Source organism: Carcharodon carcharias, chromosome 16 (assembly GCF_017639515.1).
Source record: "Carcharodon carcharias isolate sCarCar2 chromosome 16, sCarCar2.pri, whole genome shotgun sequence".
Classification (NCBI taxonomy): domain Eukaryota; kingdom Metazoa; phylum Chordata; class Chondrichthyes; order Lamniformes; family Lamnidae; genus Carcharodon; species Carcharodon carcharias.
Window position 1 is genome coordinate 95,605,612 of NC_054482.1, and position 13,925 is coordinate 95,619,536.

A 13,925-nucleotide genomic window follows, 5' to 3' on the forward strand; every position below is an offset into this window, starting at 1 on the left:
CCATGTCCATGAGAATCCATCCAGCATGTCATGGACATTCCCCCAGAGTCCCGTTGATGTTGGACTCCAGCATCTTCTGCTCCTCGGATGTGCATGATGCAAGCAAAGCCCTGGCAGTATTTCGGACTTCTACATGTGACACTTGTGTAGAGGTGTTCTACACCAGCGCATTTTCCCGCCAACGTGGGCGGATGATCCAGCATGGGGAGGGATGATTCCGGCAGGCTGGCCTTATAATGATTCACGGATGTATTACAAGGTTCCTGACGTCATATGATGGGAAACGAGCCCATTGGCGGGCAGAGCATGCGATTGCAAACTTGTTTCATGACATCGTGAAACTGATTTTTGGCCTTCTTGCCACATTGCCCCCCTCAAGCGACCGAACATGCCCCCAGCGGGCATGGAAAATGTCGCCTTCAGTTTCAGGATTCCCACTCACCCTCACCCTGCACACCAGCACATAATCACACCCCTCTCAGTAGTAAGGGTGAGTGAGCAAAGATTGGGAGTGAGCCAGACAAACAGACTCTGTCCCTCTCAGTTTAATGCTAATCTTTATTATTTACTCTTTATAAATGATCAATTTGTTCCTTTGACATTGCTTTGTTTTTGCTCAGCAAGTTGCTTTTCTTCATACCTCAACTTTATTGTGAAATCCATGTTTAATGTTGTGCCAAACCTTATCTTTTCGAAATTTGCTCTTCGGCCCTGAATGGGGGAAAAAGTAGAAGTGTGGGCCCACCCCAAGTGAACAGGTCGGACAAGCCTGGTTTAGAAGAAAGAGAGATGATCCCATCGAAACATATAAAATTCTGAAAGGGCTTGACAGGGTCGAGCGGACAATTGCACTAGGTTGTTTCCGCTAGGTTGGGGAATCTAGAACACAGTCTCCAGATTAGAGATTGATCATTTAACACGGAGATGAGGAGAAATTTCTTCACTCCCAAGATTTGTTATTCTTTGGAATTCTGCACCCCAGAGGGTTATGAATGTTCCATCGTTGACTACATTTATGGATGGAATAGACAGGTTTTTGGCGTTTTAGAATATAAGGGAAAGTGGAGTTAAAGCAGATGATTATATTGAATGGCAGGAGCAGGCTCAACAAGCCGTATGATCTACCCCTGCTCCTACCTCTTGTGTTCTTGAGTAGTGAAATAATTAAGAGTAATATGATGATGGTTTAATTGTTACAGACCTTTATTTTCCATTTACTATTTCGCCACATTATAAATCACATTCTCATACAATGTCTACATTTTCACAAATGCATTTAACAGAATTGAATACTGTACATTAAGATAAATACATTCAAATTGAGACATGCATATTACTAATCTGGAAAGTGTTTTAACCCAAACCTAGTGTCTATTCAATTTTACTTGGAAGAAAACAAGTTTATAAATCACATATACTACCAGTTCACAATTCTACTTTAATGAAGAACTTGCCTTTACTGGTCACCCAACAAAATATCAAATCAGACACGGTAAGCTTAGTTTAATATTTTGAAATAGTCCATCTACTTTATTTTAACAAGCATTTAAAAATACCATACTTAAATTTAAGACAACAAAGTTATTTTGTTGAAAAATAATTTGAATACTTTTTTAAGAAAAAGTCTATTTTCAGTAATCAGCAATAAAAAATATGAAACCATTCTCTGCAATTCAAAAGAGCAGTAAATTTTTGGTGCTTATTTGGTCCAGTATGTCAGTTAAGTACATTTTGCTCTAGCCCAGTATATTTCAAAATACTCCTAGAAATTACAGACCAAAATGTTTTACAACGAGCTTGGTCAAAAAAATGCTGTTTGTGGATGCACACTAAGTCCAAATTTCCCTGATACACTTCATCACAATGTTTTTAAAAAGCCAAATACCACACTTCTTTCATCAATGGCTTAGTTATTGAGGATTAAATAAACATGTACTTTTATCACCAAATAATGCATGTTATTACCCTCAAAAAGGCACGAGCTGTCGAGGAAAACTAAAAAATAATAGGGATAACATAACACAATTTTCTTTAAAAGCCCCAGTTATTTAGTTTCTAAAAGTAACATATGCTTAAAAGGATGTATACTAATGCAAAAAAACAGATTTTACACAAATTGGGCTATAGCTCTTCGATATAAGGCATGCACTCCAACCAGTTGAATATACTGGCACATTAAAAGAAATTGTAGGTGGAATGGTCTTTGGCCTTTGCACAAAATGGAAGTGAAGTCAATGGAAAAGAAACAGGGTGGGTGGAAAACATAGGTAAGAAAATAAGAAATAGGAGCTATGTGGCTCTTCAAGCCTGTGCTACAATTCAATATCATAGGTTTCCATTCAACCTTCCTGCTTGATCCCCTTACAGTCCAAAAGTCTATCTCAGCCTTAAGTATATGCATTGACTGGTATTCACAGCCCTTTGGGATGCAGAATTCCAAAGATTCACATTCCCCTCTTAGTGAAGAAATTCCTTCTTATTTCAGTCTTAAATGATTGACCCATTATCGTGAATCTATGCTCCCTAGTTCTAGACTTTCCAGCATGCAGCTGAGTAGTTAATGGCTGTTTTGTGATATTGCCAGAGCCCAATTTCACTCCAAATGTGTTTCTCATTTAAATAAAGTTGAAAAAATAAGTCCAATTAATCCAAAGTAATAAACAATAATAAACCTCAAGGCAAGACAAGATTGTCCAGTGGCACAACTCATTGGCATGTTACTGCACTGATGTGACGCACACTGTTGGCACCCAAAATTTCCAACAGAATTCCCCAACCGGGGGAAGATGGGAGAGAAAAAGAATAATTTTTAGAAAGCTGTCTAGAATGATTGTTATTCTACTAAGACACAATTTAAGGCAGTTGAATTCATTTAAGTAAACATCCTTTCATTTTGTGGTAAATTGTTATTTCAGAAACATTCATTTGCATTGATAGCTAATTTTGCAAAGGCATTAACTTAAGCATTACCTGACGTTTAAAATTGGATAATTCTATTAATCTGCTTATTCTTTGGATTGTAGAATGTTCAAGTCATCAAAATAATTAAAAGAATGTAAAAAGGGTAAATAGTGTTGTTCCATCAAAAGGTTAAAAAAGATTAGAGAGTCTAGTATTTTTCCTTAAATGCACATATACACATTCGAGTCAGAGAAAAGTAATACTTGTACACAGCAGCTCAGCCAAATTCCAGATTTGTTCCTATGTGCTTTCTTTACCATTCTTGTCTGCTTTAATCTCAGTCTGTTGAAAGGCCAGGAAAGACTCCCATGTAGCTAGACACTAAAACACAAATTTTTTTTTTAATAAATATAGAATCGATAGCCTCAAACAAAAAAATACAGATGCCAGCACCTGAAACAAAAACAAATGTTGCAAACAAATCTCTTAGGAACTGTGGAAAGATCAAATTAGTTAACGTTTCAGGTGTGTGGAGCTTTTGTTATAACTGGCAAAGGGGCTGCATCTGAAACGTTAATTGGCCCATTCTCCCCACAGATGCAGACTGATCTGCAGAATATTACAATATTAATCTGGTATCAGAACCATTATGCAAAAAATATGCTTTAAAATTAGGAAAACTGCTTTTACACTAAAGCACATACGAGGAAAAGTCAAATTAAACAAAGTCCTGAAGTCAAGCTGGATTGGATAGTGGAATATTTAGACGTCCATTCCCATTTTCAAATCATACAGTCCACCTTTAGTTCTATATTCTCATTATTATAAATTCCTAAGTCTTTATTTACAGATGCATTTAATGGGAAGCTACATTAAGTACCAAGGAGAAAGGTACAGAAGGATATGTTGATAGGGTGTGAAGTAAGAGGACTCATGTGGACCATAAACACCAGCAGAGACCTATTGGCTGAATGGCCCATTTCTGTGCTATCATACTCTGCTTAAAGATAGAAAATGCCACCATGAAATGGTAACGCTGTAATTACACTCTTCCACTAGTGGTGGCACTATACCACAACCACAAACTCTTCACTGCTCTCCACCATTAACCTCTTAAATCCACCTCTTTGACCAACCATTTGGTCACCCTTCATAACCTCACACTTCCTGGCTCAGCCAGCATATCTTTATGCTTGCTTCCAAAGTGCCTTGGGAGATGTTTTTATGTTAAAGGCATTACATAAATGCAAGTTGGTATTGCATGGTTTATATAGCAGTTTAATGATAAAGAACCACAGCACACAATAAGTGAACAACAATCCTCTTTCCTATGAACTTAGTTGCTCCTACAGAATCATTATGATAGGGATAATTATTGAACAGATCTGTTTCAGAACTTGTGTATGCAAGTCTAAGTTATTTAATAATAAACAGAAAATTGATGGCAACTTGTACATAAAAGATGAAAGAAAGAAGAAATTCCCTATTCTCAAACTTCAATTTTAGTCATTAAGACTATTAGCAAGATCTGGGCACCTTAGCACAGAACATTTCTCTCAATGTGACAATTAAAGTCGCAAAACAACTGCATTTCCATTCTTCTCTGAAAACTATTTCCATCACACTTCTGTCAATGAAATATAATTTTAACTTAATTTACAGAATGCTGCACAGCCACTTTGATTTATTGAGCACAGTTGATTCCTCTGGATCTTCAGGAGTCTGTCCTAATTAAGCAAAGTGAGCACCCAATCTGAACTAGGTCTCATGCTATACACTCAAGTCAATGAGGAATGGAGGGAAGGAGGGCTGGAATATCTGGTGCATCTTAACTCTTGAAACTAATAGCAAATTAATGCCAGGGTTGCTTTTGAGAGGGAAAAATATTGAAGTAGAACATGCTGTTGATACCATAATAATAGAACACTAACAGCCATGAACAATCAACTTCATGATCATAGCTATACAACTATTGTTTCAGGAATTGGGCAATAGGGGTGTCCCATTTGATGGTATAGAGCACTTGTTCCACTTAAACGTAGTGAAATTTTCTTTAAAGAGTTTGCAGTTGAAAAGATCAATCTAGAGGACTTAGTAGTGGATGTGAATTAAAAGTGTTTGCCAGCCTGAGAAAATCTGCCAAAGCAAGGTTGGCCGACATTTCCTATACAAAACAGGAGGACAAAATATTCACAACAGAGCATTTCCGCTACACCAACTGGCTGCATGCAAAAATCTGGGATTAATTTAATATACATGCCTATGGTATAGCACAGCAAAGATTCTAATTACAAATTAAAATTGGACCTGATATTGATATCGCCATTTGTCAGCCATGACTCAGTCCAGAGTCTGAACACTGTGGGTTCAAGGACGTGAGCATAAAATCTAGGGTGCCACTACACTGCAGTGCTAGGGCAGTACTGTTGAGATGTTTAATCAAGGCCCCATGTCTACTCTCCGGTGGACATAAAAGACACTGTGGTTTTCAAGGAGCAGCAGCGGAGTTATCCACTGTTTCCTGGCCAATCGTTATCCTTCAACCAACACACAAAACAGATTATCTAGTCATTTATCTCAATATCTCAATGTTGCCACTGGGACCTTGCTGTGTGCAAAAAGACTGTCATATTTCCTACACTTCAAAGTGGCTACACTTCGAGAATATTTATTTGGCTGTGAAGCATTTTGGGACATCCTGAGGTCATGAAAGGTGCAAATGAAATGCAAACCTCTTTTTTTCATTTTTAAAGTCAGCCCAGAAAACAATCAATAAAATCTAGGTGAATGACTTTGTTTCATTTACTTGCGCTGAAATGCAGAATGGACACCAGGGTGGCAATGAAGATTTATTTCCAAACTTATAGTTAGCATCTCAGCACTAAAGACGATGAGGGGGCAAACCTGAATAGGTGGACAGCTGCATAATATTCAGCCTTTAAGTTACTTAAAAAGGCCATTTAAAACCAGGGGGATCGAGAACACACAGGCATTGAGAGATGGTGAAACAATGATGGAGACACTGCCTGTCGGGATGCCACATCTTTAGCAACCAAAATAAGGATTGTTGGGCGGGGGGGGGGGGTGGATGGATAGAACCACTCATCCAGTTCTCCACTGCATCTAAACATCATTTCCTAACAATCCACCACAACAGGCAGCGCAAGTACCAGCTTATGTTGTGACCCTCAAGCAATGAGCAATGCACTAAAAGTAGAGTTGTGGTTACGAGTGGAGTGTCACAGAGATCAGTGCAGGGACCTAAACTGTTTACAACTTCTTTAAATGACTTGGATGAAGGGATGGATGGGAAGGTTGCCAAATTTGCTGATGGCTCAAGGATAGGTAGGAAGTAAGTTGCAGAGAGGACATAAGGAGGCTACAAAAATATATAGATAGGTTAAGTGAGTGGGCAAAGATCTGGCAAATGGAGTATAATATGGGAAAATGTGGAACTGTTCATTTTGGCAGGAAGAATAAAAGAGAAGCATATTATCTAAAAGGTGAGAGATTGCAGAGCTCTGAGGTGCAACGGGATCGGGGTGTCTTCGTGCATGAATCACAAAAGGCTAGTATGCAGGTACATCAAGTAATTAGGAAAGCTAATAGAATGTTATCATTTATTGTGAGCAAATTGAATACAAAAGTAGGGAGGTTATGCTTCAGTTATTCAGAACACTAGTGAGATCACATCTGGAGTACTATGTACAGTACTGGTCACCTTATTTAAGGAAGGATATAAATGCATTGGAAGCAGTTCAGAGAAGGTTTACTGGATTAATACCTTGAATGGGCAGGTTGTCATATGAGGAAAGGTTGGATAGACTAGGCTTGTATCTGCTTGAGTTTAGAAGAGTAAGAGGCGAATTGATTGAAATATACAAGGGATCTTGACAGGGTGGATGTGGAGAGAATATTTCCTCTTGTGGGAGAATCAAGAACTAGGGGTCAATGTTTAAAAATAAGGAGTCGCCCATTAAAATGGAGGTGAGGCCAAATCTTTTCTCTGAGTGTTGTTCCTGAAAAGGCAGTGGAAGCAGAATCGTTGAATATTTTTAAGGTAGGGGAGATAGATTCTTGGTAAGCAAGGGGGTGATAGGTTATTGGGGTAGGTGGGATGCAGATTTGAGGTTACTATCAGATCAGTCCATGATTCCATTAAAAGGCAGAGCAGGCTCGAGGGGCCAAATGGCCTATTCCTGCTCCTTGTATGTCCTTAGAAACAAGAACATTCCAACTAATGGGAAAATAAATACTTCAAATAAAGCAGGGGACAGACCCAACACCATTAACTGCAGAATGATTGAAATTGTGATCCTAGTGTTATCACTTTATAACACTTTGAGGAATAATAACAATACTCTTGTCATTCATTTCTTTTAATGTTTGCTCATTTATATCTCCCATTCTTTTATTCTCCTCCAGTCAGAATGGGGAGTCTAGTCTGTAGATTTTAAGGTAGTTGAGTTCATCAGTGTTTGAACTTCTGCAGAGTAGCATTAATCATACCTATCACATTTTCATGTTCAGAGGAGTACTGCTATCAGGCAACAGACAATGGGCAGAATTTCACGAGCCCACAAGCATCGGGCATCATGGCAGGCGTGAGCGGACAATATAGCGGGAAGGCCAGAAATCGATTTCACGTCGTGAAACCAGCCCACAATTGTCCGCTCCACCCGTGAATGGTGGCGGGCCGCGTTTCCAGCCACTGCACATTGAGAACTTCATTGAATACATCTGCATATTATTATAAGCCAAACTTGCTTGATTCATCCCCTCTAAGCTGGATCATCTGAGCACGTCCACATGATTGCACACCGACGTTTCACGACAGCACTTATAAGTCGTGCACCTGGTGTGCCACACTTCAGGGAGAACTCGGAGATGACTGCATGGTGAAGTTGTGCAGCGCTCGCGAGGGTTGCTTGTTGGGCCTCAAGGTTGAGGCACCGCACATTCAGGTGAAGGCACAGGCAAGGGCTGCATTGCAGTTGAGTTGGGGGGGATGGGGGCAAGGGCTGCACTGTGGTTGATGGTAGTGCACAAGCATGTGCAGGGGTAGGGGAAGGGGGGGAATGGAAGCATTAGGGAAACCTTGTATAAAGTGACCATGCCTCTACAGTGGACTGCAGAACGGTTGGACGACTGAGCATGTTGTACAATCTCCTTGCGAAAGCTGGCCATGGTGCAGTCACTGGTGGCGGTGCTCACAGCTCCTTGCAATGTCATCATTCAGATTTGGGCCAATCACCTCATGGTTCAAGCTAACAGCGTAGCCTTGCAGTGCAGGTTAAGAGAATGCCTGCACCTGAGCTGAGAGCATAGTACGCAGTCCAGTGGGCAAAGCTGCTGCCAGTCAGTCAGGTGGAATGGAGGTGGGTGGGGTTGCAGGCAGCATTGCAGCGCACTAAACTCTGGCCATCCAAGTGGTGTCCAGCACTCTCTGGGATCTGTTAAGGGGTCTTCAGACTTAACCAAAAGAGATTCTTACTATACCCAAGCTAACCCATGCGTTTCATTCTTTCATCCTGCATAAGCAACACATCAGGATCCCTGGAGCCTGGTGGCCTAGCTGTTATGCCTCATGGCTTACAGAGAGTGGAGACGAAGGAGAACAGAGCGACGGAGGTGCCTTGCTGGGCAGAGGGAGGAGCAGCACCCTCAGGGAGAAGGGGCGGCTGTGGCTCCTGCATATGCCGCTGAAGAGCCACAGCCAACCATTGCTGGTTGGCACCTAGCTAGACTCAGGGTCTATAGATGGCACTTGTCATCCCTACAGATGACCAATGTCACCGAAGATTGCACATGTCCAGCGAACTGGTTGGTCACATTTGCCAGCTATTGCGGGATTTGGCATCATGGGGACATGGAGGGCATCCACTGACAGTGGTCGTGGTGTTCAATTTTTATTCCAGTGGCTCCTTTTAGGGCTCCACAGGTGATCCCTGTAGGATATTGCAAGCCTCCATGCACAAATACGTCCATGAGGTCACGGAGCCATCTTTGCGAAGGCACACAATTTTGTGCATTTCACCCCGGATCAGGAAAGCCAGGATGCAAGAGAGATTGGATTTGCTCAAATCTCAGCTTTTCAACAGGTGTAGGGTACCATCAACTGCACTCACATGGCGCTCAGATCTCCATGGCAACAAGTGGTCAACTACGTCAACCACAAGGGCTTCCATTCACTGAATGTTCAGCTGGTGTGCAACCCCCACAATGCATCCTGCAGTTTTGCGCAGTTCCCAGGGAGTGTCCATGGCTCCTGCATTCTCAGGTCTCAGATCCCTGACGTCTTCCAGGGTCCACAAAGGTGGCAGGGTCGGCTCCTTGGGGACAAGGGATACCCCAAAGAGGGAACAGCTGATAACACCTGTGCGGAAAACTCAGACTGCAGCTGGAACTCGCACCTTGGTGGAGCAAATCATTGGAACGTTGAAAAGGAACTTCCAGTGCCTGGACAGGAATGGTGGAGCCCTGCAATACAGTCCACAGAGGGTGTCACACATCACTGTCATTTCTGTGCCCTTCACAACTTGGTGCTGCAACTGGGAGAGGAACTGGAGGTCTCCTCCGATGAGGATGTCAACAGGGATGTGTGAGCGGAGGTCCTCGAAGGCAAGGATGACAGAAATAAGGCCATCAAATTGGCCAGACGAGGAAGGCACGCTCAGGAGGCCCTCATAGCTGTTAGATTCATGGAGGATGATGGCGATTTGCAATGAGGAGACACCATAGATCCCCACATTGCATCTGTGAATGTTTGACCCCTGTGTGGCTGACAGCAGTGCACATACCCTCTGTGATAAGGTTCTTGTCATGGAGACGCAGAGGATGCCCATAGTCCCTACATTCCAGGAGGATGACGACAATATGCAACACTCCACAGATCCTCACATAGGTCATATGAATGTCTGACTCCTGTCTGGCTGATGGCAGTTCACTTGCGTTCTGTGAACAGGGTCATACCATGGAGATGCAATGGGGAAACTTTAACTTCTCTTGATCCCTTCAGGACCACACTGTCACCAGACACAGGTGGTGATGAGATGTGAGGGGTCAGCCACACTTCAAAGGTGCTGGGAGCACACAGAAAAAAATGAAGGAACTCTGTGCCTAGGCCCGTTCTGGCAGCAAAGATAAGCTGATGTAACCAGTGACAGTGAAGGGACGCCCCATCAATGTGTTGGAAAGGTTGCACAAAGCACAGGGAACGGGCCCTGAACTAAGACACCTGCATTTATCTTGTGCAAGGACCAAGATTTCACATCTGAGTAACACAAACAATGCTCTTCAGAACAAGGAGCCATAGGTCTTGGGAGTTTATTATCAAAGTAAACATTATGTACAAGTGATTAATACCCACGTCCAGGCTGTGCAAATACACCTTCTTAATTTTCATAACCTTGCCACTACGTCTTGGTGATCCCCCGACATCCACAGCAGAGATGGAGGCAGCCTGCTGATTGCTACAACCCATCTGCAATGACCTTGATGGGTGTCCTCAGGAGGGTCAAGACCTGGAGAGTCATGATCTGCTTTCGGGATCCTGTTGTGTGGCTGTGGCCACCCTCCTCTGCCTGTGGAGCTGGAGCTGCTCGGGTCACAGGAAGAGGGGATTCACATGGGCCAGACATGCCCAGAATCCCCCAGGGTGTGCGCTTACTGATCCTCCTCCCTATGGGTGCCCAAAGGTCCAGGACTGACCCCTTGAGGAAATAGAGAAGCTGGAGTGAGATTGAGCTGCCCTGCATCCCTCTCACATTGACATCGTTGGAGGCCATCAGGAGGCCATGTCAACGACGGAGTTCAGCCTGCACAGCAGTGCAGGACTGATGTCCTGGACCAAGGTCTCCATGGCGGCTGCCATCCTACCAGTGTTGACCTTGTTGCATCGGAATGCTGTCGTTATCACCTCAGACTGAAGGTGGACTAGCTCCTCCAATGTGCCTTGCAATCTGAGGAAAGCAATGGACATACCTTCCTGATGTTGCCGAGCTTGCCTTTGCAGTTCCAGCAACTGAGGTATAACTGAGTCCAAAGGCTCCTCAGATTCAGCAGATTTCTGGTCTCCAGCAGTCGTCTAAGTGCTGGAAACCTGTGAAGTCCTTGCCTCCAGTGCCTGTGGATCAGACAGTACGATGTGTTCAGCAGACTGTGATCCCAAGGCTACTCTAACGCTTGGTCCCACCGAGATGTGTCTGTGCTGGAGGAGGGTGTGGGTGAGCGCTGTGATGGGTCTTCAATGAGGGTTTCAGCAGATTTCACTTCTGAGTTGCCTTCAGGGCTTGAGTTGAGGTCTTGGGCTGTGGGCTCCCTCAGCTGTTTCCCAGATGTGCCTGCGAAAGCAAGGAGGGATAATTAGTGCATGGCATTGGCCTGTGAAACAGGACACGTCACTCACAGGAGGGTTATCTGATGGATGTTGCACTGCTGGATCTTTACTTGGTTGAGCACCGCCGACCTCACCATCAACACAGAAACGGTCCAGATTGTCACCAGCCAGCAGCTGCATGACTATTATCAAAATCTGATAGGGACATTGATTTCAGGCATTCCTCCACCAGTCTGCAACCTCTCCCTTTTGTTGTGTGCCAGCGTGTCCTACATGAATACAGATGGAGAGAGTATAAGCAGGATGCCTGCATGGCCAGCTGATAAGAATGCTTGGCACTTGTGGCTCGTGAGTGGTGCCATGGACGGGATGAGGACAATGAAGGTGTGAGAGAGAGTGAATGGTGACGTCCCTTGAACTGGTAGTGAGTGAGATCCCTGTGGATGTGTGATGGGTTTGAGACTGTGAGTTGAGAGTGATGAGAAGAGTGAATTACCCTGGTTGAATGGAGATCATTCATCCTCTTTTGGCACTGGGTGGCTGCCTTCTTTCACAGGGCATTGGCACTGACCACTGGTGATGCTGCTGCCCTTCTTACAGCAAGAGTTGGGGTAGAGGACATCATGGTGGGCCTCCACAGCATTGAAAAGGCGTTCCAGGGACGCGTCACTGAATTGGGCAGTCTTCTTGCCTTTCAGGGCCATGTCCTCTGTGCAGCAGTCCTGGGCTGGAAGCATTAAGAGGTGTACGTGCAGCTGCACTTTAAATATGGCATCCAGCGTGAGGAAGTGGCAAGGTGGTGGTGTGATGGGCGAATCAAAGGCCATCTGCCAGTGAAACAGCGTTTCCCAGGAATGCATGATTAATGAGGTGGGATTGGGTTGATACAGTGTGAAAAGCCGCCATTGCGGCCAGCAGGTAAAACGTTCTTTTAACCCACCTACTACCGCACCTAGTGCAAATCAGGGACGATTCCGCCCAACATTACTATACAAGACTACAGAATGAATTCTAGCAAGGCAATCCAATTTTGAAAATAATTACACATCTATAATAAAGTCTACTGAAGATGGCTAGTTATTGACTAAAATATAAAGGACAGGTTCAATTTAATTGATTTAGTCTGTAAACATTCTAGATACAAGATTATAACAATTAGGACTTTGCCACAGAAACAATACTCAGTTTATGTTATACAATAACAAGCTCATTTAAAAGTGTACGCATCCTAAAATGTCAGCAGTTATAATCTCTCCATGCACATTAAACTTCTGGTAAAATTAGCTTGTGTTCAGAATGGATGTAACCATTATGAAGGTTTGAGAGAATGTTTTGATACATAATTAAATTTCATAATAAAGGCAACAAAGTGCTAAATCACTTTATGCATTTGCTGCAATAGTGGATAAAGAGGCGTTAAATTATCTAAGAGATATTTTTGTTGGCTGCTTTAATATATTCACACTTCCAGCAAATTGTATTCTTTCTAGACAGCTGATGCAGACCACACCTCCAAAATCAGTTTCCCTCACTGTGAAGCTCTCCAATGTATAAAGCAGGCTGGGTTAGTAAATAATGCAGCTGAAAGCAAGATGATTGCATGAAATGCATTTCAAAATAAGGGTCCTGTGTTGCAAGAATGAGTCACAATTAAACAGCAAGTGCAATTTGACAAAGAGCTATGGGATCCAGATAGACACATTGAATGATCAGAGACTGGGTGGACTAAATTGCCCATTTCCATGGTGTAATTCTCTGTAATATTACTTAAAGGAGAAATAGAAGTACAGATAAAGCAAAGTATCAACTGAAAAAAAAAATTCCAACCAAAATTTAAAAACAGATATAGCCAGTTTTAAGAAGTTTACATCTACAGGCCAGGTTATCTGTAAACAACACCACCTCTGCTTCTGTAGGCTGCTAAACAGCCAATGAGGAGGCAGTGAGTTAGCCACTAGATCCAGGGGAAAATTAGAGAAAATTTGGGATCTTAAAGCTTGTGCTACCTGTACACAATTTAATGACCTGCACTCCAGGCCAGCAGGACATGATAAAGCTTTGTAAAAATCATGCACAACAATAAGCATTGAAGAATCAAAACTTAGCACCTTACAATGTATACTGATATTCAGACAGTTTGCTTTGTATCATTCACAGTCCAGGAAGTCCCAAACAGTGGGTTGCGACCCTGGACAATCATTTGGGACCAGGGGCTCCAAAGTAGTAATGGCGACTGTGGAGTGGAGGTTTTGGCAGGACCGTCCTTTGATCAATACTAAGGCAACATGTGCATATGATTCTTAGCTCCAAGGCTCCAGAGTTTTCAAAATGGTTGTGGACAAAGCCACTGGCCCCTGCTCAACAACACCACCAACTCTCCCTAATCCCTTTCACTCTGTGGTCATACCAATTTTCAAACATTAAAATGGGATTGGCTTGACAAGATGTGATGAGTGGAATGCCACAGGGATCAGTGCTGGGGCCTCAATGATTGACAATTTATATCAATGACTTGGATGAAGGAACAATGTATGGTTGCTAAATTTGCTGATGACACAAAGGTAGGCAGGAAATTAAGTGGTGAAGAGGATGTAAAGAACTTGCAAAAGGATATAGATAGGTTAAATGAATAGGCAAAAAAATTGGCAGATGGAGTATAATGTGGGAAAATGTAAACTTGTTCACT

General features: G+C 42.9%; 1 protein-coding gene across 3 annotated transcripts in view; it reads right to left on the reverse strand.

Moving 5' to 3' along the window:
• Nucleotides 1-1,185: 1,185 nt before the first annotated feature.
• Nucleotides 1,186-13,925, reverse strand: part of snx7 (sorting nexin 7) — an 80,580-nt gene continuing 67,840 nt past the window's right edge. For all 3 annotated transcript variants that reach the window (XM_041207788.1, XM_041207789.1, XM_041207787.1), the window contains one exon: nt 1,186-3,282. In XM_041207788.1, the coding sequence (XP_041063722.1) occupies nt 3,202-3,282 (81 nt within the window). In that variant the 3' untranslated portion in view covers nt 1,186-3,201. The remainder of the gene's footprint in view (nt 3,283-13,925) is intronic.